We start from the raw sequence: 27,714 nt of genomic DNA, 5'->3' as shown, positions 1-27,714 counted from the left end.
CATCGTTCTCACTCATCACGTTTATTCAGAAGAGAATACACCCAATCCTCTCATCTCTGAAAAATTTTGTTCTTAGCCATCATTAAAATCAGGACCCCTGTTCTCCCCTTAACCCCAGGAGAGGAAGCTTATAGTCTTTGTAGGTATTCTGAACCTCTGATCACAAAGGGTTATAAAATAGTGAAGGAGTCTGAACTAGGAAAGTCACAGACAGAAAGAAATCTGCCAGGGGACTGAGGCCACAGCTCCCCCAGGAGTCAGAGGAAGGGGGAAGTCATGTAATTTAGAGAAGGCCAAGGCCTCAGAGCAAGAGGATTCCTTTGAGGAGCTCAGGTCAGGAGGTTTAGCTCAGCTGGGCCTGGTAGCTCAAGCCTGTAATGCAAGCTACTTGGAAGCCTAAAGCAAGAGTTTAAGTTTAAGGTCTGCCTGGACTGTATAGTTCAAAGCAAGCCTGATCACATACATGAGACTTTGTCTCTAAATAAAAAAGGGGAGGAGGACTGGGGATATAACTCAATGGTAGAAGACTTGCCAAATATATGTGAAGCTCTGGGTTCAAACCCCAGCTTCACATATAAAATAAAACAAAAAACAGAGGCTCAGTTCAAAGTCTAGTTCCACTGTCCTGTCTAAGTTGAACCAATGAGATTTCTGTGTGGGCCCAAGGGATCAGGTTGAGCTATTGCTCTAAAACATTGAGTAGGCTTCAGTCAGAAAGTTGTCCTGGCCTCTGTAGACAGAGAAGTTGGTGACTAAATCCACAGTGTCTTGAAGTTATAAGGGATGCATTTTTTAAAGGATGTATTTTAAAATAGCACTTTTCTGGCTGTACCCTTGCAAGGGAGCACGTGTCAGTGAATACCTTGGTTTCCATAAAGTAGGGGAAGAAGCAGTAAAAAAGCAAAGTTTCCTGGGAAGAAGTTGTAGCTTAGAAAAGCTAGTCTTCCGGAGAGTTCCCATGAAGAGGCAAGAGAGGAGAAATGGGTCCAGGGCAAGTGCTACATAGCCACCAAGCTTCTTGGCAGCTCCTCTAGACCTAGGCTTTTTCCCACCACAACTTGACCCAGAGGTCAGAGATTGGATTCAGGAAGTTGAATGTGCAGGGGGCAGCTTATTTGCTTTCCCAAAGGTGAAGAGTCCCAGGAACAGTTTCAGAAGTGTATGTAATAGGAGAAGGCCAGACATGAGCTGAAGGCAGCATGAAGTCAGAGACAAGAGATGCCACTTTCCTGGATACCACCCAGTTGCCCACCCAATCAAATCACAGTTCTGTGTCAGCCACCACATGTTGTCTTGCTGAATGGCCGTTTCTGGAAGTGGCCTGGCCGGTCCCGTTCTCCTGAGCCCCTCGGGTCACATTGGCCTTTCCCTGAGTCTCAGGGGAGGCCCCAGGTCCTGAGCTATAGCCCTGGCCTCCACCATTCTCCGTGTAATAAGGGTCTTCACCCTGGACAGTATAGAAATAAAGTAGCATTATCTGGTAAGCAGGGTTGTGAGGTACTGTGAGGAGAGCACAAAGGAAGTAGGAGTGGGGGCAGAGCAGGTACAGCTACATGTGCAGCCTCTTTTCTTCCCAACAGCCATCAAGGTTCCAGCTCCTAGAGGAGAAAGGACAGAGGAGAGGCACCACACCATGTCAATGTGGCTCAGTAACCAACCCCATAAGAAATCAATCTCAGGGGCAGAAGAGCCTCCCCAGTAGATACCGGCCATTGGCAAGAGTCAACCTTCAGCTTTTTCCCTCCCTCTATCCAGAACACTTTGAGTAGATTTCCCTTCCATATGTCCCATGTTTGTGAGCAAAATGGCTCCCATGGGGCATTCAATATGTTTACAAATAAGCATGTCCAATTTAACAGCCTATTCTCTCTTATCCAGATGAACTATCTGGGATAAAATGAGTAGATGACATAAATCAGCTGTGACATTGACTAGCAGATGAGCTTGCCCCAGTTTACCCTTCTACAGATTTGCTGCATGATGTCCCTACTCTTTTGTAAGTACAATGCTTCCTGCATGCATATCCCTATGTCAAAAATATCTTTTATGATATTTCTCCTTCTCCCTTTCATAACATCTATGGGCCTCCCCAGAAGTTCATTATCTTTCTCATTTGCTTGCCCCTGTACCCCCAAACTGACCAGCCTTTCTCCTGTAGGGCTCCAACTGCGACGGTTCATCAGGAAATAACCAGTGGTGCCCAAGATAGCCAGCAGGACTCCTGAGGTGACCAATGCAATAAGAGTCTTTCGGGAATAGCTCTGGTGGCTCCCAATATCTTGTTTATTGAAGTTTTGGATTCCCAGCTTAAGGAAAAGACAAACAAATGGTAGCATGTCACTTGTGGAAAAGGGCTTCCAGTGAGAAGCCCAGACCACTCCGTATCCCTTGATGGAATTCCACGATGAAGACTATCAGAGGATGGAAAGAAGGAAGGGGATGCCTGAAGGTCACCACTTCCTCTCCTAATCCAGTGTTCCCCATAAGATGCATGATCTTGTGAACATACCTTTCTCAAGTCAGACTGGTGCTTTCCCATAAGCTGGAGTTTGCTGGGAAGTTCTAGAATTAGAAACAGGGGTTGTTAAGTCTAGAAGCTAATCCAGCTCATCTTGATCTGTCCTCCCATGTTGTCCTAGAAGCTCTTTTTTATTCAAAATGGTTCTTTTCAGCTAGACCTTTCTTCCCAGCACCTGTGGTTTCTTAAGCTGAGGATATAGGAGCTCCAACCAGGATCTTCTATCATGGGCCCCATTTAATTTTAGTCCTATTCAATCCAAAGCCCCCAAGTGGACCTTACCTGTGCTATTGGCCAAGACCATCAGCAAACACTCAGGCCTAACCTCAGACTGGGCTAGAAGCAGGGAGCAGATACTAGCACCAGGATCAGCATCAGACTCCTCCTTTCCACACAGAATTTGAATTAGATCTTCTCCCTTTTCCTTCTTAAACTGCTCCTGGGAAGACAGAAAAGAAAAAAGAGAAAAAAAAAAAAAAGAAAAGAAAAGAAAAGAAAAGAAAAGAAAAGAAAAAAGAAAAGAAAAGAAAAGGAGAGAAAAGAAACCAAGAGGTGAAATTACTAGTAACCCCGAATCTCATCTAGAGTCTCTGGTAATAATTCTGATTCAAGTCACATTATTATGCTCTCCACAAGAAATTCTTCTTTCTAGAACTCCAATGTAAAACATCAACGCTGACTTATGTGCCATAACACAGTAAGAAAAAAATAAGATGTGAACATACAATCAGGAAATATTTCCTTATTCAATAATTTCCTGTATATGCATGCTGCTCAAACTCAATTCAGAATCACTGCTAACACCAAATTAATGCAACAGTGACTATTTAATGCTAATTAATAACAAAATTTGCTTCATTGTTACACCAGCTCTAAATGATAGCCAAAAGCCAACAAAGTTGAGTAGTGGAGAAAGCCAATGAGTCGATACACAATCTCATTGAAGTTTCTTCCTTTTTACTGTTCTAAGACTATATCAGCAAGCCCTGCTCACAATGACATATTGTTTCCGTTGAAAGCATAGAAACCAATTTAATGAAATTTCTAGGTCTTCCTTCAGGTTGCTGATTGTTCTACAGGACTCAGGAACTCAGGAGATAAGCCCCATCACTTTTAGCAACTAAGTCTCAAAAGTTGGAGGCCCTGACAATATCCTTCAGAATGGGCTCTCCCATTGCCCAGAATGTACTGTAGAGCCTCTCATCAAAATGGCTTTCCTCACACAACCCAAACCAAGACATTCTCCAGTTTTGATGGCAGATTTCAAAGGAGAAAATGCTTTATAGATCTGACAGCATTCCTGTTAGGGGAAAACTGCTGAAGGTTATAACCATCATCAGACCTGAGCCTTCTGGAGAAGGCTTCCTGTCTGGAGGCAGGTCTGCTGTCCATAGTAGAGTCCAAAGGTCTTTACAGTTGGAAGGGAGCCTGGTTATTTTCCTTTTGTTGAGATCTGAGGAAGGAAAACCTTCTTTGTGTCTGTACCTGACAAAGTCAAGATTGGCCTTAGGCCCTCAGGGATCACAGAGAGCAGAAGGGAAATAACTGGGTATGAGTGAGGCCAGCAGGATGTGACTAGCCTTATAAGCTCTCCACTTGGGCAAAGCACCTTCCCTAACACCATGCTCTTCAGGTTAGGAGGGAGACTACACGCAATGACTCAGGATTATTTATGAGTCTTCGGTTTAAATGTTTGCTTCCTGAAAAGACAAGGGGCAGTTCTCCCACAGAATCTAAACAAAATCTAAATAAAATGGAACCTTCTGCCATTCTCCAGTGCTAAGAAGCTGTACTTTGACAATATAAAGCCATTTTAACATTTATCAAGCCCTAATAATGACTTGCTATCATGCATTGTCAGAAAATGTATATGTGTTTGTTGTGTGTTTGTTGTGTTTTTGTCTGTCTTTATGTGAGGATAAGGTGGATGGTAAGAGAAGAAGCTATGAATTTTACATGATCTTGGATAGATAGATAGATAGATAGATAGATAGATAGATAGATAGATAGATAGCAGTTAAGATAAATGTCAGTTACTATGGCTAATGCTCAATGTCAGGTACCTTTCACATCTTTATTTATTTGGCTCCCCACTTGTCAAGAAAGTGAGTACAATAATTCTTTTATTCTTTTTATTTTACAGGTCAAGAAACTGAGGCATAAAGACTAGTTACCTTAAGAAAAATATAACCAAGAACTGAAGTTTGCAAAAGAGGGCAAAGTCATATCCAAATTGTGTTAGCCGAAATAATTCAGTGCGCTTAGGTAAAGCTGTCTTGGGGGCATGGGGATTGTATGGGGGGGTGAGACATGGAAGCAAGTCTGGTGTGTGACAGTCTGCCCAGCCCCACTTCAGCTAAAATAAGATGAAAAGATCCTACCATCTCTGTTTTGCTCCATGTTCTGCAAGACTCAACTCAAATCCCTTGTCCTCTAGGAAGCCAGTCTTCTCTTTGGCTAATTGGATATTAATGCTTGCTCTCTAATTTTCTAGAATCTTTTCAAGTCATCATCAACTAGTCTGTACTGGGTTCCTCACCTCTAAACTGATTGTGTGGTGACTACTACAGTAATGTATAAAATATTTAATATACAAGGATTCTGATTGGTACTAAACAATAGCTATTACTATTATTACTAATAATCATAGTTCTCAATGTAATGCTTAGGGATGCAAACTGTGATCATCTTCTGCCTCACTGTTGTCATTTCTCTCTGACTAAACTGTAAGGCTCCTGAGTGCCTATATATTGAGGGTGATGGTGCAAGTTATGTAATTGTGAACTATTACCGCACTTATTATTGTACAAAATAAACAAAAGAACTCAAAAACTTGTTGTTGAGCCTAATACCCCAACTGGTTGGCCTTTCCCTGGAGTCCTTCCACTGTACGGTTAGTTTGTTGGATTAAATTCAAGGCAGTAACAGTGACCAGCCTCCCACTCTGGGATCTACCAGCCCCAATGAATTGTGTTTGCACTGGAGAGGAGCAGGTGGATCCTGGACAAAACACAATGCTTCTCCGGTTGCTTAGGATAAACATCCTCCCCCAAGAGACATTGCAGGCAAACACAGGAGAGAGTGGGCAGGAAGAAGCCACAGAGTCACCATTTTGTTTGTGAGAACCACATTTAAAAGTATCTAACTACATCTGTGTACACATGTTACTTTCTAAACAACAACAACAAAAATACCAAAACCAAACCAAAACAAAACAAAAACCAGAATATATTACTAATATTTCTAGAAGGGCGTCCTTAAATTCTGCAATGTCTCTTACCATATTAAGGAAGCACATCAAATATTGGGGAGGAAAAGAGGGTACATGCATATTTATAAAGGATCTTTGAAATATTTAACAATGCTAAATTTCTAGGATCAATTGTCCCCCATTGTGTTCTGAATAGGTTTGTTTGTTTGTTTGTTTGTTTGTTTATTATCAACTTGACATAAGTTAAAAATATTTGGAAAGAGGGACCCTCAATTAAAAAGATGACCCTATAAGATTTTTCTGTATCCAAGTCTGTAGTGCATTTTCTTAACTAGTGATTGATATGGAGAACCCGACCCACTGTGGGTATTACCACTTCTGGGAATGTGGTGGTCCTGGATTGTGTAAGAAAGCAGGCTAAGCAAGTCAGGAGCAAGCAAACCAGTAAGCAGCACTCCTCCATGGACTCTGCATCATCTGCCTTGAGTTTCAACCCTTTTCTCCTCAAGTTGCTTTTGGTCATGGTGTTTATTATGACAATAAGAAACCCTACCGAAGACACCCTGCAGCCACCTATTTCAAAGTAATTTTATATACTTTGCTGTATTAAATTTGGCAGTACAGGCAAAACCCATATCTTCATTAAGGAGACTGGAATAATTAAGAGATTGTTGTTATAGGTTAGACAACAAGTGGGTAATGGCTAAGCAGAAGACATTAAATTGTCTCCAAATATTTCTTCCCAACAGACGGTCTTCCCTCCATCTATAACTGATGATTTTTGTATGGAAACTGACCTTTAGTGTTTGGTAGAAGGCAAGGAAAGCAGAAGCTATGTGTGATCAGAGGTTGGAAATAGCCTGCCTCAGAGGAAGTTGGTATACTGTATAAGTGAGACAATGTGTTCTGAGTAGATAATGAACTTTGAAAAGTAATCAAACTACCCAAACAGTTTCATCTTTGTGAGTTCTATGGATACAAATAGTAAATATAATAGACAGGGAACTAAATAGATACAGTAGTTCCAAAAATTATTCTTGTAACAGAGAACTTGAATTGATATTTCTCCAGAGATACAAATGCCCAGGAGCACAGGAAAAGATTTTCAATATCACTAAGCACCAGGAAATGTAAACTTAACCATAATGAGATAACTATTCACATCCATTAGGTTGGCTGTGTATTTAAAACAGAGAGTAGAGGTGTGCAGGTGCTAACAAGGATGCAGAGGAACTAGAGCCCTTCTATAATGTTGGCAGAAATATCAAATAGTACAGCCACTATTTAAAAAAAAACAGTAAGCTGGATTGGAGTACACAGTACAGAGAAATTGCTTAGTATATACAAAGACCTGGATTCAGTCTCCAAGAATTCAAACAAAACAAAAATATAGCAGCTCCTCTAAAATATATTTACCATATCATTTAGTAATTATTCAGCTTGGTATTTACCTCAAAGTTTATATTAGGGTGCCATAAAACATGTCCATATGTGTTCATAGCCACTTTATTCACAATAGCCAACAAATGGAAAAACAAGTGTCTACTAATGAATGAGTGGACAGACAGAATGAAGTACACATACATAATAGAATATTATTCAGACTTAATACAGAAGTAATTTGTGTTATCTCATATCAGTACCTAGAGTAACCAAGTTCATGGAGATAGACAGGAAAGCAGTAGTTGCCTGGTGGTAGGGAACCATGTCATAGGAAGATATACAGAGTTCTAGAGAGACTGACTGCAAGGTGTAGTGTTGATGTTCAAATTACTCAGTTTTAATGAGAAGTTGTCATGGTAGTACTTTTCATGTTGTGGGTATTTTACCACAATTAAAAATGTTGGTGAATTCCCCTGCATCTATGACTACGATATAAGAAAATAAAGTAATCCTACATTTTTGAAATGATCTTGAGAATCTTGACCACAAACACTAAATTAAGCAGATAGTGAAGTGGAAAGAATGGAAATAAGACCTGGGGAGACATGATGCTCTACTCACACGGACTTTGAGATTAGGCAACATGCTCGAAAACATGCTATTCCTTAGCATGTTTAAGATGCTCAGAAACAAAGGATGCAGAACAGGAGAGTTAGTGGGGAGTCAGTGTAACAGAATATTTATACTAAAAGACCTAAATGGTCCACACAGGGAGAGCTAGTACCTTGGTGCTCATCATGCATCTTGCAAAATGAGGGCTGGGAAGACTGAGGACCACATACACAGTTATGTTGAAACTTGTACTAGGTAGGTATCAGTATCAAATGAGTTCTGCAGGATGTGTTAATAGGGAAAACCAAATCCTTTATGTTCCTAATTTGGGGTGTGGGTAGGGCCTGAGTCTCCCACTAGTACAGTGGTTCTTAATGTTCTCAATGCTGTGGTCCTTTAGTACAGTTCCTCATGTTTTGGTAACCCTCAATCATAAAATTATTTTGTTACTACTTCATAACTTTAATTTTGCTACTGTTATGAATCCTAATGTAAATATCCGTGTTTTCCAATGGTCTTAGGCAACCCCCATGAAAGCATCCTTTGACCCCAAAGGGGTCGTGACCCACATGTTTCCTCTGAGCTAGGAAGAAAGCCAGTACTTAAAAGCCCTCTGACACCAAGCAGACATGCTACCTATTGCAGCTAGGAGGCACTGTGCCCTTTGCAATAGACTATTAGACTAGCAGGACTAGGAAGGGAATCTTGAAACACTGGGACCCATGGCTAGAAATTCTGGATCCAGAGAAAAATTACCCCAGGAGGTCTGCTTGGGCCTTGGGAGGAAGAGCTCTGAGGAAGAAATGGGATGGGAACATCCCTCTGGGATGGGAACTCCAGAGGATGACAACACTTCATATGTGTTCTGTAGTGGTAGACTTTGTGAAGTGTGGAAGTCTTGTTATTGGCTCACATCAGGGTGGGATGGGGCTGCTCTATCCAGAACCTAATCATAGATCCTACACCAAACTCAAAGGAACACACAGAGTTTTCTCTGGTCAGGAATGGTGCAGACCGACTGCATAGACCCCAGGTAGAAAGAGCAGTTCTTTCCCGAGTAGCACATAGATGATGACACTAGTTATATGTGATCCTGAGAACAACAGACAGATAGGAAATACTGAGCACAAATAACTAGCATTCTGGCACAGACCTGTGTAATAACACACACACACACACACACACACACACACACACACACACACATGAAAGAATACTCCATTAAGGTAGGCAAAATAAAAACTGATGGGATTATTTTGTCTTTATCTTTAATCAGTAAGGTTAAAATTTGGCATCAGGCACACATTAACTGTTGCTTGTACTTTGCCTATTTATGTTTACCCTAAATGTTTTTGAAAACAGCACTGAGTAACTCTAAAAACTTGTATCTATGATTTCTGTCACTTTTAAATGCTATTAAGTTAAAGGATCCTTTTAATATGTACTTTAAAAAGATTCGTAAGTCAGAGGTACCCACCTGATAGCTGTGGGTAAGAAACCAGTTATTTGAGTAGCCAAAATAAATAAGGCATGTTCCCTACAGCCCAAAGTCTGTCCAAACCATACAGCCAGCTGTCACCTACAAGTTTCCCTTCACTGCATTCCCAATCTGTAAGAAAACATTTTACTGTAAAAGAAAACAGCACTTTTTCTTTCACATCCATTCTTTCTCCAGGGCCTAGTTACTGTCAGGAAACAGGATTTACTGTAACACACAAAATTCACACCATGCCATTCTAACCAATGCAGTCTGACAAGAAAATGAAGTAAGAATCACAATTGTTTTAAAAAATGAGAAAAATAACACATCATAGCAGATACCTTGGTAGTTCACTTTAAAAATGAAAAAGAACCAACCAAGAAGCTCCTAGAATTAACAGATTCAAGAAAGACAGAAATGAAAGATAAATATTAGACTCCAATAATTTTCTAATATCTACATGATAGCAAATTATAATATATGTTAGGATATCCTTGTTTAAAATCTATCAAACTTGTAGTAAATAATGTCAGGGATATACCTCAGCAGCAAAACACTTGTCTAGTATGTGCAAGGTCTTGGGTTCCATTCCTACCCAAAAGAAAAAAAATATATGTTGAGGAAGAGTAGGAATAAATAGGGAAATATTTTAAATTAAAAAAATGATAAAAGATACAAAATAAGACTAGAAAAAAAAACTCAAGGATTTCAGACAAGTTTCTATTCAAATTTGTGTAACTTTTTAAGATTTTCTTTTTAAAGAGTTGTGAATCATCCTTCTGTGGTCTAATTAGGAAAGATCTGGCTTGTTGGATATTAAAAGCACTGTAATATGAAAACACAGCAAATTAAAATGGACAAATAAAATACCTCTGAAGTACCAGATCAAACTTAATATAAACACAAAAATAAATTCGCTGTGCACTAAAGAGTTACATGTAAGTCTTTTGAGTTACATTTTAGTTGGATGGTTCATATCTGGGCAATGACAAGGACTTTCTCAATATGAAAGCAAGGTTAAATCTGACAACATCAAATAACAACAAAATTTATTTTAAATTGTTTTTGCCCTTCTTGCTCACTAGATGGGGCCTCTGCCCAAACCCAATATCAGAAATAGCCTGACTCTGCTAAGTCCCAGATTCCTTACTCAGAGGAGACCAGTTCAGGGTAGCTTCAGGGTTTCAGAGGGTTTGGGGTGTGTGGGAGGAAGACCAATGCCAACTTACACAGCTAGATGCTTCACTTAGTTCCAGGCAGATACCCTGAGCCAACCTCACTTCTCGGATTCCTGAACATTTGATTTCTCCCTATAGTAAAAGAAAAGCAAAGTGAATATGCAAGTATCCTTGTCTGTCACTTCTTCCCTACCTCATTTCTGACAAGGTATTCTTTTGAAAAGTTAAATTTAAAGCTTGTTAGAGGCCTGGAGATTTCTGTTATTTAATTTAGTTACTTCTTTTTTTGAGACAAGTCTTATTCTATAGCTCAGGGTAGACCAGAATTTACAATGTAGCAATGTAACCTGTGCTGGCCTCAACTCATAATTGTGCTGCCTTTAGTTGTTGTTGACATGCTCAGTGAGATTTGAAATAAAAATTGAGCACCCTTAATCAAAAAATTCAGAATATAAAGTGTTTGAAATTCTAAATCTTTGTGATCTCTAATGTGGTGATGTAAGTGGGAGATATACACTACAGACTTTTGAATGTATAAAATTATTGAAAAGTATTATATAAAATGACCCTTAAATTATGTGCATATGGTATATATGAAGCACAGACAAGTTTTCATTTTGGGTCTTATCCTCAAGATATCTCATTATTTATTCCAAAATCAAATTATGTATTCCAAAATAAAAAGGCTGGACCAAAGATTTTCAGATAAGGGCATGTAGAGTGTAGTTACATTGTTCCCATCTCATAAACTTCTCTTATGAGAGAATCAAGCCTTTTGTTAACAAATCTAGACCATAAGCAAGAGGCCATTTGCTTATCTTGAGAATCCTTGGTGATGCTTAAAGGGCAAAAGAGGAAATTGTTTTGTTTTTCTCCTCAGTCAATTACACACAGACAATGGAGTGGCCAGGCAGCTGTTGGTGACACCTGTTTATCTCTTGGCCCCCAAGACTCTTTCCATTTATCTGCTACCTCTTTAAAAACAAACAAAAACTAGGTCCCTCATGGCTGTCTGTAGGCTACATGCTCTAATTTCTGTCCTTCAGATTGAAAGCTGGTGATTGCCACAGGCTCAAGGCCAAGAAGGTCAGACTGAACTCACCATTCTTATGTGTCCAGTTCTCAATTCATTAGATGACATCCTCACTGCCATTCTGTGCCTGAGATAGCTACTAAGCCCTTACATATATGAAAAATACTTTGCCCTAACTATTTTAAGAAAGGCAACCCCAGTAGACAAGGGACAGATACAAATATTCCCAAAGGGAAATGGTGTTTCTGAAGAATTAGAAAACTAGAAGGATCTCTAAGAATCTCCCCAAAATGCAAAACCTAAAACACAGATCAGACTTCTCACTGGACTCCACCTTCTCCTCCCCATCTTCCTCCTGACTCTCCTTTCTAGCAATATTAAATACATATTCCATGTTGACTCCAAGATACCTAAATCTCATGCTTTTATGAGCACTGAGGCATAATCTGCCGTTTGGGGCCCAACTCACCCACCTTAATGGCACTCGGAGCAGAAGATGATATGTAAGCATATGGCTCAGTGGGTGATGTTATCTCAAAGCTGATATTAGTAGGCGAATAATCAGAAACATTTATAGATGGTAGTCTGGACTTCCAGGTCATCTCTGAAGTGGAAACACTGTCTGAAGTAGTAGGCAGTATGACAGTTGAGGAAGTCTGTGGTTGTGAAAGAGTGTGTGGAGTTCCAGAGCCTGAAGGGATCCCAGAGGTAACTGTAAAGTTGACCATAGTCTCTGGAATACACCAAAACAATATATATGCATCTTCACAATGCACTCAGAAACACAAAATCTTACTTTGTAGATTTCTGCACAGAAACAGGAATTTGGTGAGGTTACAGTTACTTTATATCTTAATCCTGGCCCAATTCAATTCAAGCCAGCTGTTAGAACCATAGCTATAATGTATAACAAGGGTTTCCACCCTTTTATTAATATTGTATCATGATGTTATCATTACAAATATGGTGGACCTTATTTGTAGCTAACCTGAGATGCATGTAACCTGCAGGTATCAGATTGGCCATGCAAGATCTAGAATGTAGCCAAGGTGCACTCCAATTATGAAACTGAAAATTTTATCCTACAAAAGACCTTTAGTTGATTTGAACCCAGACCCATCTTCCACCACTTAGAAGAAAACAGAGACATCCATCAATTAAATCCAAACTGATTCTTAGTTATACCAGCTGAACTTAGCAACAGTATGAGAATCAGTCCTATTCTGGACTCACTTGTCATGTATGGCCTACAAATGTTTCCAACACAGAGCCATTTAGAACTTATTTAAGAATACCATTTCCTACTCAAGAAGGAAGACCAAAGTGTGGATACTTCCTTCCTTCTTAGACAGGGGAACAAAATACCATGGAAGGAATTACAGAGACAGTTTGGAGCTGAGACTGAAGGAAGGACCATCCAGAGACTGCCCAGAGACTGCTCCACCTGGGGATCCATCCCATAAACAACCACCAAACCCAGACACTATTGCATATACCAACAAGATTTTGCTGACAGGACCCTGATATAGCTGTCTCCTGTGAGGCTCTGCCAGTGCCTAGCAAATACAGAAGTGGATGCTCACAGTTATCTATTGGATGGAACACAGGGCCCCCAATGAAGGAGCTAGAGAAAGTACCCAAGGAGCTGAAGGGGTCTGCAGCCCTATAGGAGGAACAACAATATGAACTAACCAGTACCCCCAGAGCTTGTATCTCTAGCTGCATATGTAGCAGAGGATGGCCTAGTTGGTCATTAATGGGAGGAGAGGCCCTTGGTCTTTCAAAGATTCTATGCCCCAGTATAGGGGAATGCCAGGGCCAGGAAGTGGGAGTGGGTGGGTTGGGGAGCAGGGGGTCGGGGGAGGGTATAGGGGATTTTCGGAGAGGAAACTAGGAAAGCGGATAGCATTTGAAATGTAAATGAAGAAAACATCTAATTAAAAAAAAAGGAATACCGTTTCTTGAATTATTGGTTTGTATGATCTCATCTGTTGTGGGGGAACAGGCTATACTAGCTGAGTACTTCTGATTACCTGAGATGGCTGGTGTGGTCTTACTACTGTCCTGATAGATCAAGTAGTGGCTGGTACTTCCAGGGATGCTAGATGTGATATTTTCCTCAATGGACTCATTTGTAGGAACTGATGGTGATATTCCTTGGGTAGAAGTCTCCGTGGCAACAGAAGTCAAGTTATTTAAATCTGTAAATCCAGAGGTTACAGGGAAATAAGGACAAGTTAGAACTCAACCTTCCTGGAACCTCATGACAACGCCTGATTCAACTTCATGGCTTTAGGTGAATCTGACTGGAACATACCTGCTGCCCATAATAATGGAGAAACATTAATAATATATTCCTAGACATCAAACTCGTTTCCTATTACTAGGCTTTCCCTAATGAAATATACTGAGCATTTATAAACACAGGAATGTCACAAATAATTAAAAACTTTAGCAACACAGAAATATGTCATCGCTTGTAATGTGTTTAGCAAAATACCAAGATACAAAAAATTACCTAAATAAACATGACAAGGATTGAAATGTGAGAGGCTAAGTTCTTAGCTCCATTTTACACACTGTTCTTTTTTGCTCAAGTTCAATTAATTATCAGAAATAATCTAGATTTATAATTTCTCTATGAAAATCTCCTTGCATAATTTTTCATTCTTAGTCTTGCTCATTTACAAACTTCAGGACCTTCAAACCCATTATCCTTTTCTTTAAATGAAGAACTCAACTGCAGTAAGCAACCTGGAAACTTCTTTCAGGAGATTCTAAGCTGGAATTCACCTTGATGAGACTGGTTTCTCATTCTGTCTCATAGAAGGAGGACAGAGAGCTTCGCCAGAACCACACATTTTCAAGCATGCATACCTCAGTTTAATACTTAAATATAGGTTGTTTGTCTATTTTTACATGAATTGTCAGGAAATCAAACTACTAAATTAGAATGATTCTTGATCTATGCATTCTCTGAATACCCTTATGCTTGCCCTTGCACATTCTTCTTTATATCCTTAGACTTGGAAGGAGAGTCTTGACCTTGTACCTTATGTGTCCCAAAGCCTGTTTTACTTCCTGTATGGTCAAACCAAGATGACCCTCCCTTCTAGATCACACTTTGGAGTCTACAAGTCTTCATACACCTTGCTCCAATGGCTCTTTGCTCACATTCAGACCTGCATTAACCTGTGATGGCTCATCCTTCTAGGAGTGAACTTCAGTACCACAACATGTACTTCCAAGGTCCAGGAGTAACTGTTTGAAGGGAAAAGGGTTAGCATATGGGTATACTAGTGTTCCATGTGTACATGCAAGATCCTTCACACTGAGGGCCTGAGTTATGTGAAGGAAGGAGGTAAGGGAAGTAGGCTGGGGCCAGACTCATTAGTAGAAAGAAGAGGAAAGAAGTAGACTGGGGCCAGAGTTGTGGGCAGGAAGAAGGGAAGGACTGCAAGCTGGGGCCAAGGTCTATCTTGTTCTGATCAGTCACGTAAGACTGAAATCCAAAAGTGTTAAGGTTCCAGATTCAAAGTAAGTTTTCTCAGTGACTGAGAAGGTGTATGGTTAAGGTGTGGGGATGACCTGTTAAGTTTACAAGTTGGCCTCAACTACAAATGTGAAGTTCAAGCATACAAGAGGATGTGGCATCTTTGTGAATTGTTCAGAAACCAACTCAGACTCCATAGCTGACAACTGTAATACTATTTGCAAGGATACCTGAAGTGTATCTCTAAATTTTCCTGATTGAAATCTAACTCTGTATTTTTTCCAAGGTCAACAATGTAGACTGATTGCTATTGCCATCAACATCTAGAGGGATGTTAGAATTTTAACTTCTAGTCAACCCAAGGCCAAGAATGTTTTCCATAGGTGTTAGCCAGGGTTCTATCTCCCATCTTTACCATCTTCCCAATAAGTAGCAAGCAGGCTATACTAATATTGACCACAGAAATCATGTTTTATTATGTGTCAGGTAAATAGGGAAAAAAGTAATATTACTATCTTCATTCTAAAAATGAAAAACCTATGTCACCAAGTTGTTGGTCAGGGGAAGAATATAGATCATTTGGGCAAGCAGCAAAGAGTGTAGGTCTTGGTGACTAGATAGTTGTTAAGGATCTCAAAGCCTTTGTGGACAGTAGGATATATGTTTATTCCTATTTAGTTTAGATATAGAAGCCAACCTAAGCTACTTCTTTCTTAAGATAGGACCCCCACCAATCTGACCCTAAGACATGAATTTATTATAAGGGAAAGTGGTGGTAGCATTTAGACACTGAATTAGAGGAATCATATTTTCAATGTACCATTCTAAGACATCTCTTGAATTTCCCTTTGAAATCCTTCTTTCTGCCCACACCCTCCTTGCTCTACTCAAACACATCAATTCCTGGGAATCCCATCTGGTCTAGGTTGGCCCAACCCCAAAGGAAATCAGGCCTGGCTGAGATGATGTCATGCTTTTGAACCCCTCCCCCAAGGGGCCTCCTTCACCCAGACAAACAATTTTGAACTTTTCCAGATGTGAAGAGAGACCCGCTGCTAGTTCTAAAGACAGAGGTGCCTGTTCCAGAACAGTGAATCAACTCCAGATTCAAGCTAGCCATGGACCCACTGGGGATGGGCTCCCAGCTGTAGCAGCCTCATCCCTCCCACTCTTTGGCAAATTGTGGGATTGCAAATGAAAAGAGGACCCGAGACAGATGTATAGCTCCAAGCCTAGGGTAAGCAGCAAAGCTCGTGAGGCTACCAGAACAGAACAAAGAAGAGGGTCAGTGAAGAGTTACATAAGAACTAGCTTACCACGAGGGAATACCATAGCCTTAGGTCAGGAGCCACTCCTGACTTAAAAACTGCAGCATAGGTCCTTCTATGATGCATCACTGGGCCTTACTTAGCCTCTAGGACTCTTTTGTAGAGCCCTATAATCTAATGGATTATAAAGAAGGTTCTACGAAGGCTAGCAATGTGTCTTTTTGTTCTCTCTTTCTGCCCATATTCACTACCTTAAACCATCCAACACTGGCCTTCTTTCTCCAAATTTCTGATTCCGATGCTGGAAGGGAATAAGAGAAGCCTACACTCTCTGAAAGCCTTTCAGATGCTGAAAATCAAAGAAGGAAACCTTTCCTCCATTCCACATGGACACAAGGAAGAGCCCCTCTCTCATGCCTCAGGAAAGATAGATTAACTCAGAATTAAATTATCTTTCTAATTTCTTCCTGTCAATCTTCACTTAACAAACTTGGAACAAGACACGAGACAAGCTATTGGCAAGTTATTAAATGAGGATTTTAGGACACCAACAGATGTAACACCAAGAATTTTTTGTAGTGAAATTCAGACACTGACCTTACAGGTATGTACTAAGGTAATACAATATTAATACTGTGTTCACATTGTAAATACAGTATTAATATAAGCCTGGTTATATTGATATTCTAATAAAAGTTGAAAATTAGAAACATATAGGGAGAAGCAACAGCTGAAAACTAAGAAACTGAAATTTTAAAATGAAAAACAGACACTTGAATCATGAAAGTTAAAGTCCTTTGGGTAGGTACTCTGAAGAAACAAAGGCATGTGTAATACATTTTGAAAAAAATTTACTTAATATTAGTAAACTAGAGATTTATATTTTTATTCCAGTTATATATACATATATATATGTATATATATGTGTGTGTGTATATATATATATGTATATATATACATATATATGGAATATATATTCCAGTTTTGTCCAGTTTTGATAAAAAGGTTACATATTCTAAAAGATTCAGTAAGTTATTACTTAAATTACCAATTTTCCATATATTCTTGGTCTAATGTTTTTCATATATTTTTATAGAATTTGGGTGTATTTGTTTGTTTGTTTTTTGTAGTTGTTTGGCTTTGTTTTTCTTTCAGAGAGGTGCCATGTAGCCCAGGCTAAATGACATTTTATGCAACCCACTTTAGCTAAGGATGGTGTTGCACTGCCTAAGACTCCTGAGTGCTGAGATTCCGGGGGTGCACCACTACACCAGGCTAGTTTTAGTTCTTTTCTGATGAAATTTTCTGATCAGCTCCTCAGCCAGCCCCTAACCAGTACAACATTTCTGAATATATCTGTGGTGAAGTCACATCCCTGAGAGGTGAGCCACTGGACTACCCAATTTGAAGGCAGAACTGCCCAGAGACAAAAAGGCCAAGTCTTGTAGATAGATGTTCCAGGTGCTTCTCTCCTGTGTTCTAGCTGTGAGGCTCCGAGGCAACTGAGAACTTTTAAACTTCTCCAGTAAAATGAAATCAAAGTAGGCCCTGCCTCCTGGTTGTTCTGAGGAACAAAGAAGGTGAGGAAATACAAAGTCGTCAGACTGTCTGGTCTTTGACTATCATTATGAAAGGGCCCTTCCTTCTGCTTTTGCAGAACAGAACTTATCTCTACCACTCATCTGGCACAAAGTCCCAGGAGCCGCTTCCTCAGGAGAGGTTTAACTGTCTTTCTCCTCACTTAAGCTATAAATTTTCTTGAATGTCAAGATTTTTTTTTAACATACATGTGTTTTATTCAGGATGCTTGGCAGATCCTGCAGCGCTAGGACAGACAACAGGATTGAACAGTAGTACTACTCACACTCACCATCTACAGAATTCTAGTCTTATTCTGATACTCTATGGTTTATTATTATTTATTAATATTCATTATTAATGTGTGTGACAAAGAGAGAGTGGAGGAAGAGAGGGAGAAAGAAAATGAGATGAGTGCAGATAAAGGTGTACCACAGTACACACAGAGGTCATAGGACAATTCACAGTCTTTTTTCTCCTACCATTTGGGTTCTGGGCATCAAACTCAGGTCCTCAAACTTGCATGGAAAACATTTTTACCCACTGAGCCATCTTGCTGTCCCTAATGCTCTGTTTAAAGAGGAAATTTATTACATTACTAATTTACATTAGTGTAAAGATATCTAATTATCTTCATATAATGAGGAAAATTCCAGAATCCAAGTCATATTGCAAAAGACCTGATTTTATTTCATCCAGATCAGTAGTTAACAAACTATAGGTCCTAAGAAAAGTTCTGTGTTGGGATTGATATTGTGTGGTCAGTCAGTCAAGCATGTCATCTATATTTTCAAGTGCCATAAAGTCATACAAAGTCATATGCATCAGAAGCCACATCCAGATCCCAAGCCTGGGATGCTTTCTGTCTTGCCTTTCATAAGAAAAGTTTGTAAACAACCCATTTGGAGACTAATTTCACTTTCATAATATATGCATTTTTTCTTAAGCACTACAAACATGCAAAGGGTCTTACAAAATTCTGAAGAAAACAAAAAAATGTAAGGGATCATTTGACTCCTTTCCTTTATAGGCTTTAGCATCACTGTGATTTACACAAATCTCTCTAGGACTGGGGCTGACTGGACAGGTCTTTAGGGACTTTCATGAAACTTGGGACAATCCAAATAATATAAATAGAACAATGATAAGAAGTTAGAGAAAGGCTAATTTCACAGTGATACAGGAAGAGAACTAAATGCAGTTTGATTTTTTTTTTAAGTGGGATGAGCTCATTAGTAGGTAAGTGAGCATTCAAAAACTCCTATTAGAGTCACTTCACACCTGCTATGTACCACAAGCTATGATGTACCACACTATGTACCACAAGCTATGCACCACAAGCATGAGCCATTGCTGAACTAGAACAAAGAGTTTGACAGAAACTTTCCTTAATTTCAGAGGTAAAGAAGAGTTGTCAGTATAAACTGGCCTGAGCATTCACACTACAGTGAGATTACCCATTATATTCAAATAGCTTGTCTTCATCCCTTCATTTCTGTGGATCCTCAGGAGGTCTACATTTCTTCTACTTGCATTTCTTTCATTTTTCTGGTGCCACTCATTCCTGGATGGCAGGTTAGTACCATGGTCACTACAATCATTTCTGCAGGTCAGCCACCCAAATACCATTTTCTTCAGTCTCCCTGAGTCCTTCTCTGGCAGATCTGCTATGCGTGGGCAATTTTTGCCAGAGATTTAAAAGCATGGAGTGAAATTTCAGGGTACCCAGAAGAGACAGTAGCATACCTTGAAATGTTAGTTAATACTGTGCTAATGAAGCTATTCTATAAGAAATCTCCTTTAAGGCTTCTAGCTCTGCAAGAGCTTCACCCTTTTGTCTTTACCTTAGATTCTGGAGTCCTTCTGCCCCACCCCAATATAAGACTCTACTTCCCATTTAGCCACCCTGCCTCCTGCCTGCCCTTGTATATTGAGAACTTGTCTAACATTTTGAGATTTTTTTTACCCAAAGAACCATTTACACATTTTCTTAAGCAATAGAGCAAACTACCTAGAGATAACCACTTTTCTAAGAGGCTTGCTTTTATTTTCCACTCCAGGAAGCAGCAGACTTCCCAGTTAAGCCAGGAGGCCTTTTCCTTTGCATCATTAGGGAAATGATTCATTCCCTGCCCATCCCAAGTGTAGGTCCAGGAAAGTACCTTGCCAGGCCTTCCAATTTGTTTGGATCCCTACCCTACCCCACCTCAAGATGCATGCATCAGTCTCCCTGTAACACAGCCAGGAAACTTGATAGCAAATTTAAAGACACTATGTTTTTATTTTTTAGCCAACATAAGAAGAAAATATTATCATTAGAAATGTCAAAGTCTCTCCCTACCCATAATACGTAAATTCTGCCCCGGCCACTATGTACATTTCTTTTAGAGATGAATTTCCATGCCTTCATATTTTTAATTTGCCACATTATAGGACATTTAGTCAGATGAACCAAAGTCAAAGAGAGAAGGAAACCCAAGTACTGGAGCCTGGAGCTGGGAAACCCTGAAAGTAAGCTTAGATCTTCAGGCCTGAAATCCAAAGGAAATCAGGCAAGATCATAAACAGTGGAATCTGCTCTCTTTTTGCTTATTTTTTTTTCCAGAATTTTGTCCCCAACTTTATCTGCTACAATTTTGGCACTCCTTGCTCTGAGATTTTAGAGATAAAGATCACTCAGGAAAGGAAAGCAGTAAGGGCAACTCAAATGAACAGGCCCAAGACGATGAAGCCAAAGGGATCAGGGAGAGGCCTAGACTCTTACCTGCTTATCAGACAGGCAGGAGTGCTGGCCAAGATGAGGTGTATTTACAAAGGTTGTGAAGCCTGGTCTAATCCTTCACAGGGGAGCCCTCAAATCACTGAATTACTTGGCAGTCCCCAAACTCTTACTCCTCCCTCCTTACCATGTAGCAGGGAAACTGGTGAAAAGGATTTTCTCTTTTCTTTTTCCCTTCTTACATGCAGTCCCAGGCAGAATATAGTTGTGGATCATCAAATTCAAATAATCCAAAGGAAGAAAGGGAATGTGAGTAGGAGCTGGAGGAAGTGTTAGAGTAAGAGAAAAAAGGTCCTGTGGAAGGAAACCCAGGTAAAGGGGTTCCTACTTACCTGAAAGACTTTTAGGTCAGCTGGAATATGAAAGTGTGGCCTGGTGGTCTCCAGCCACAACCCAGACTCTGGTCACTGACCTCTCTTGCCCCTGAAAAAGTGACACTTGAGGCTGTCTAGAAAGTGTTCACACTAGGTTCTCATGAGACAGAAGAGAGCTGTCTCTTCAGAATGACTTTCCAATCTACACTAACTTTCCCAGTAATAACAACACAGTTGTCTACTGTGGGCATTTTAAATTACATAATTCATTAGTTTAATTTATTTTACAATTTATTCCAGGACAGAAAAATAATAGTATTAACAAACAAAAGAAACTCAACGCAAACCCTAGGAAGTTCTTGGAGAAAGAGCAGAGCCTTGGTCGGCTTATGAAGTCTAGCTGGGTTGGGAATGTTGGCCCCTGCCCTGTCCTTTACCCTAAAGTTGAGACACTGATATCTTCAGCATATTTCCCCAAGGTTTGCAGAGGTTTTTATGCTCTCTCCACCCTGCCCCATTTAGCCCAAGACAAGGCTGACACTGGCAAGCTGAGGAAATAAGAAAAGATAGCACTCCACCCAGACTTGGGTCAGTGCTGAGTTGAGTGACCAAAAGAATAAGTATAGAGCTAATGAGGACTCCAGCCCATGGTCACCTACCCGTGCACAGTGTAGCATCATTGTGGGCATTTTAGTCCAAGCAAGTTTTACTCCATCAAAATGGACATGTCCAGGGCTGCCAATCAGGAGAACCCAGAACCCAACTCAACTTCTCCTCTGCCAGCTCTCTTTGGGGTGGACCCAAAGGCAATGGCGCAGAAGACTGGGAGCAAAGAGGTCTTTTGGGTAGATCCAGGTCACTCTGCAGAACTGTGTTGAGTGACCTTTAAGATATACAATGAATATTTAGGAGCCCCAAGGGTTAAAAGCAAAATGAGTAATTCACAACACTGAAAACCTCAAAGGACATGAGTTTGGATGAAGAACAACACCCTCGAATGCAATAAAGTTTGCTACAGACCGAGTGAATACTATTTTTTGCCAACCTAAGAAGGGAAGAGCTTAAGAAGTAGGAGTATACGTGGGCAGCAGGAGGTGTCTTGGCCTGTCCACTAGCTTTAGAATCTGAAGGGAAGCAGAGCAAGAAAATTCCAATTAGCAATGAATGTGTGTTTGTGCACGGGGAAGACTGGTGAGCAGAAGGACTTGGTGTGTACACCAAACCACCTCCCTACTAGCATCTGCATGGTTTCTGCAGGGGCGACTCTAGCTTTCTAATCTGAAATTTAAAATTGTCCTTTTTTTCTCTCTGCTTGTTTTTTATTCCAGACTCCTCCACTAACGTCCCTCAGTCCTCCTTAAAGGTCTCCCGGCCCTTATTGGGAATGGCTACCCTCATTAATTCTTTATGTCCATGTCCTGGGAACAATGGGTGCCTGGACCCTTCTCTGGACCACTCTGGGTCCTTGCTTCCTCAATTAAGGAGAGTTATAGAACTTTTCCTTCCTTCTGTCTGCATTCTAGCCCCAACTTTGAGCTTTGCACCTTCGGCCACGCAGAGGAGCTGGCATCCCCCAGCACTACCTGAGTAAGCTCACTTCTGCGCCTGGAGCGCAGGATTCCCAAGTGAGGTCAGTGGCCGGCATCTTCCCTCCTCCCGGCCCATAGCCTGGCCCCTTGGCCCTCAGCTGTTAATACTCACGCAGCAGACTCATCAGGCAGAGAGCTACCCAGCCCCATGGCAGCAGGAGCCCCGCGCGCGCGTCCCTGTGGACCTGCATTCTCCTGTACCGCTCCGGAGATGCGCTCGGTGCAGGAGGCGGCCCGGCGCGGGACGCACTCCTCAGCCCTGCGCAGGGGTGGGGGATATTGGCTCTCCTCCCCTGCTCCCTGTCCGGAGTGGGTGGGGGATGCTGGCTTATCCCCTCCCTGTTGCGTCTTGGCGAGGCCAGCCCCTCTCGTAGTTCCTACTTCACTTGTCATCTTGGCTGCCTCTGGGCAGGGTCAAATTTCTCCTTTCTGATTTCATTTTCAAGTTTTAAGTGTGGCAGGAAGCCACTGTGTACGCCTGAGTTTGCAGGAGTATGATTTTTTCAGCTAAGCAGGAAACAACACAATTCCAAGACACCTTTAAGTCGCAGTGGAATCTGTGCTGCATGTTAAAATTGAGCAGGACACGAATAGGACACTAATAACCCTTTCACAGGTCCGGACCATCTGCTATCCTACCGTCTCTTTTTTTACACTCATTTTCCAGGAAAATCCACAGAATTTGTATTAATTTTCCTGTGATCATCCATATTTTCTAAGTTAGTTGGGTCACAGCAATTGTCAACACCATAAAGATAATATAAATACTCCTTAGTACATGGTTTTTCTCCAATGTTCCCTTTTCAATCCTGGATTTAAGTTGCCTGATTCTATGGGAGATTTACTTGCCCTCCCTTCAGACAAAAGATTTCTTAGATTCCTACCCTCCCCTATCTAACATACCTGCTAGCACTCCTTGTGCTTCTCCAAGCAATGGTGCTGCATGTTGATGCACTGGATTGCGGGATTCTAGTTGGGTAGTCAGACTAGTCAAGGTCAGGAAGATCAAGGCAGGAGGAGAGAAAAGCAAGACAAGGCAAATAATAAGAGCAGGTAGAAGTTAAGAATAAGGCACAGAGGGTCTGTGATGATGACTGTAAATACTTAGCCCTAGTTTTCCCATAATGTGTGGTTACATAGCCTAAAGTGAGAAAGAAAGATCAGACAAACACCCTGGATAAATTTTTGTATTTATTTCTCTGAAGATCTACCACCACGAGGAAAGTAGATTTGTTTGTGTTGTTTATCCTGGGCCTAATATACCTTTGTGTTGAGAAGAAGATTATCAGTCCTCAGATCTTTACTCTTACCCTGTTACATATCATACCATTAAAACAAGAAGCAGGTTTTCATCATAATAAAGGCAGAGGCTGATTGAATACAATGGCATTAAGTGAGTTTGTGCCAAAGTACAGTTGACATATTGTGATGGAGAACCCGGAGGTAGGGTCAGAAAGGATTGCAAAATGTACTTTTAAAATTAAATTTTGGTCCTTGGGATATGAACTAACAAGAAAATATTACACCTAATTTTTCAGTTTCAAAAGTGGATTTGCTTCTGGTACCTACATTTCGCTCATAATTTTTAGTAGTTAAATTGTTATATGTAAAAATGAATTGGTTCATTTGAGTCTACCTTTACTTCCAGATGTTTTCTCTGTTAGTTTAATTAATTAAAGTATTTTGAGACAGGATCTCACTCTGTAGTCCCAACTGGCCTTGGACTCAAAAAAACCCTACCCTAGCTTCCTGAATGGTGGGATTATAGGTATGTACCATTGTTTCAGGCTCTCCTCTGGTTACTTTAAATATCTTTTGTCTTTTGGACCATGGGAAATGGGACTATAGGAAACTTATACATTGTACTTGAACTTCTTAACTAGCTTTGAAGTGGGGGAGGAGAGTGAAAGATATTGACTCCATGCAAAAGTTTCTGAACGCAAAATCCATATAGAACCAGAATCAAGGCTGAGTACCAAAAATCTTAATTTATAATATGTGCTGTCTGTCATTTCTTTCAAGAGGTTGTGAAAGAAAAAGAATAACTCCTAAGTACAAGTGTAAGGACAAAGCAGTGTTCAGCACCAGGGAAGGAAAGTAAATGGAGACATCTGGGGGTGGGGGTGGGGGTGGGGGCTAGAAATCCATTCCCTGGAGAAACCAAAGCTGTACTTTTCTGGTCTGCAGAGCTATAATGCAACCAGAATATAAAGCATGATGGAGGACTGGTCCTCAGCATGCAGTCACTGAGACACATCACTCACAGCTCACACACCTTCTCCCAGCACATATACAAATCCAGTTATTGCCTCAACCTTCTGACAACTCACAGACCAGGTAGAATTGAGCAATCATTTCTCTTTTAGTCCTCCCAGTCTGCCCCTCAACATCCCTGCTTTCACACTCCATCTCCTATGATGATTCCAGAAGACACTAGCTATTACAGCTACACCACTCAAGGCAGGGAATGTAAAAGAAACACATTAAGAGCTGCTCAGTGGGACCCTTTGTGAGGTCTTAAAGATCATGGCCACACTTATCACTGAGTGTCCTGTACTTTCCCCATCCTCTGCAAAACACACTTCATATCAGATAAAAGTAGACCGTGAAATGCCTTTGATGTGAAAAACAGTAAATATCTTAGCTCCCTTTAACAAAATATCTGAGGCTCGATACTTTATAAAGAATAGAGAATGCCACAAGCAGGACAACAAGGAAATAGAAGTCATTTTCAGCTATATTAGCAAGTTTGAGTCAAGACTGAGGTATACAAGACCTTGTTTCAAAGGACTTCCCCCTCCCATAAACAAAAAAGAAAACTTAAAAACAAGAACAGAAATTTATTTTACTTCATGGTTCTAGAATGTTGGTAGTTTAAGTACCTGCATCAACTATGTCTGTTCAGAACCTTTTGGGTTGCATCATGGCATGTCAGAGGGAATCTGACATGGTGAGACAAATGAGTCAAAAGCTCACTCAATTTGGATCCAGACCACTCCCATGGATAGCCCATTAATCTTTAAATAGATTCATTTACCCAGCAGGGCAGAGCCCCCAAATACCATCAAGATCTAAATTTGCAGATTAATATATGAAAATTAGAAAAAATATTTGAACAGTAGAAATTTAAGATTTTAATAAATCTGTAGTTTAAAATGCATTTTTCATTTTGTCTTTTATAATCTAAGACTTAACACCTTTATATAAAATTATTAAGGAGTTGAATTCCAGTTTATATGTTGTTACTTTTTATGGACATTAACGAAGAATTTTTTTTTTCATTTCTATTTTTTCAGTTTCATACTTTAGAACTAAAGCTCCCCCCATTATCCATGTTGCAAAATATTCTTTTAAATTTGTTGAAAGCCCTCAGGGACTGTCCCAGTATGAAAAGAAAGATCTTTAATGGTGGTGGTGCCAGGTACTGGAGGGGAGCTGTGAGAATCCACACTCTAAAAGTGAGTCCCTTTTTTGCTCTTCTTGCACTCCAGAGTCTCCTTTAGATATAATCAAAGTAGCATGTACTGACAGTAAATTCTGGAACATTTGGCCTGTTCATTCTCAGGCTCAGTGTCTTGTGGGGGGGATTATCTTGATGTTGTGGCTGTCTCAATGATAGGCAACCCATTCTATCTGTGCTCAAATATTATTGATAGAGAGTACCCTGTCCCAAGCTTTTGTTTTTCTGTGTAACCTCCTCTTTCTTGACCTGACCTGACTTTTTAGTTATCTTCTATATTCATATGCTGGTTCATCTGCCCTTTAAAACACACATGTCTCACACTGCCTGAATTATCCTCTTAGTTAATTTCATTTTCAGTAAGTCCTTTTTTTTTTTTTTTTCCAGACAAGTCACGTCCTTTATTTTCTTCAGAATTTCCCAAACTATCTTTGGATAATTATTATTCAGTGCATAATAAAAATTTGATAATAGATTATCTGATCCTCTCCCAAATTGTCCTCTTAGATTTTTTTATATTTTCCTTACCTCTATTTTCCCTCTCTTTGTTATTTTTGTTTGTTTGTTTGTCTTTGAGGCAGGGTTTTATAATGTTGCCTAAGCAGCCTTCAAATTTGAGGTTTTCCTGTCTCTGCCTTCTCAGTGCCAGGATCACAAGCTTCACCACCACAGTTTGCTTCACTCCTTTGAATTATGACTAAAATTATTATACAGATTAATTCAGGCAGAACTGAATCTGTCTACTTCCATGAACTAGATATGCCTTATCATTGTTTGAGTCTTCGCTAAAGTTAGTGGTTTTCCCTTAAGGGATTCTAATTTATGTTTCTTCAGGGTCATTCCTCAAATGTACCAGGTTGTGATACAAGGCATTCACTCAGTTCCTTTCTTTGGTCTCTTAATGTTTGCAGAGCTCTTCCTGCTAAGTTAGCACTACAAACTTGTGAATGTTGCAAGGGTATTATACACACAATCATCCTAGTTTATATTTTTTGTTGATAATATATGAAAATACAATTTATTGTTTAAATAATAATAAGTATTTTAATAATAAAATTCCTCATTCTTGAATCATTTCTATCTTACTCTTTTAGATGTCTAACAGAAAAGCTTTCAGATTCTTATAAATATATATTTTACACAAACATATATCTTATATATGTGTCTTATAAATATATTGTATATAAATATCTTATATATAAGTAACTTTAAGTGAGCTGTTTCTATGCTGTTAAAATACCATCTCTTACACTTGTATGGGTGAGGCTGTTCATTGGAAGAGATATCACTAAAGGCAGGACTAATGTTTAATTGATGTTCAGAAAAAAGGCCATGAAAGCAAGGCCCCATGTATCCTCTCCTATCCAATCACAGGTCCAAGACCAACTATCAGTTTGGCCTGTAAAGCAACCAACTTGTAATTAAAGAGAAGAAATGGCCTCTGAGCAGGAATCATACCCACATTCTGCCGTGTTTCTATTTGCTATAGCTGTTAGGAGCTTGTGTGAGTGCAATAAAAGTATATCATTGTAAGATGTTTTATTGAAAAGGAGGCAAAAAGTTACTGTAGATGGTGATAATGTGCCATACATGATATATATGATTATTTTGTGCCTTATTTACTTTTCTGTTGCTGTGACAAAACACCATTACCAAGGTAACTTATAAAGGGAAGCTCATAATTGGCCTTATAATTTCAGATGGTTGCAGTCCATGAAGGCTAAACAAAAGAAGAGTGGAGAGTTTTCATCTGGATCCATAAGCAGGAGACAGAGCACACTAATGATGCTGTGAGCCTTTGAAACCTAAAGTCCAGCC

At 40.0% G+C, this 27,714-nt stretch overlaps 1 protein-coding gene across 2 annotated transcripts; it reads right to left on the bottom strand.

Annotated features, from left to right (window-relative positions):
• Cd34 (CD34 molecule) lies at positions 1–22,849 on the bottom strand. 2 transcript variants are annotated; one of them, XM_021198209.2, is made up of 8 exons: positions 22,549–22,849; positions 13,449–13,616; positions 11,889–12,148; positions 10,434–10,514; positions 2,801–2,957; positions 2,510–2,562; positions 2,142–2,306; positions 1–1,447 (listed from the first exon to the last, which is right to left on the bottom strand). In XM_021198209.2, the coding sequence occupies exons 1-8, from the start codon at positions 22,625–22,627 to the stop codon at positions 1,262–1,264; spliced, it is 1,149 nt and encodes a 382-aa protein (XP_021053868.1). In that variant the 5' UTR covers positions 22,628–22,849; the 3' UTR covers positions 1–1,261. The 2 variants fall into 2 exon arrangements, with proteins under 2 accessions (XP_021053868.1, XP_029394975.1); XM_029539115.1 differs by having other exon boundaries at positions 1,357–1,598; positions 22,549–22,848.
• Positions 22,850–27,714: the final 4,865 nt, after the last annotated feature.

Source organism: Mus pahari, chromosome 5, assembly GCF_900095145.1.
Source record: "Mus pahari chromosome 5, PAHARI_EIJ_v1.1, whole genome shotgun sequence".
NCBI classification, from domain to species: domain Eukaryota; kingdom Metazoa; phylum Chordata; class Mammalia; order Rodentia; family Muridae; genus Mus; species Mus pahari.
The sequence above is the reverse complement of the archived record's forward strand: the minus strand, read 5'-3'. Positions and strand labels throughout refer to the sequence as shown.

Coding starts and splice junctions, on each gene's coding strand:
- Cd34 (XM_021198209.2), bottom strand. CDS start 22,627: ATGCAGGTCCACAGGGACGCGCGCGCGGGGCTCCTGCTGCCATGGGGC. Junction 13,617..22,548: donor CTGCCTGATGAGTCTGCTGC/GTGAGTATTAAC, acceptor CTGGATTTACAG/ATTTAAATAACTTGACTTCT. Junction 1,448..2,141: donor GCCCTACAGGAGAAAGGCTG/GTCAGTTTGGGG, acceptor TATACTGTCCAG/GGTGAAGACCCTTATTACAC.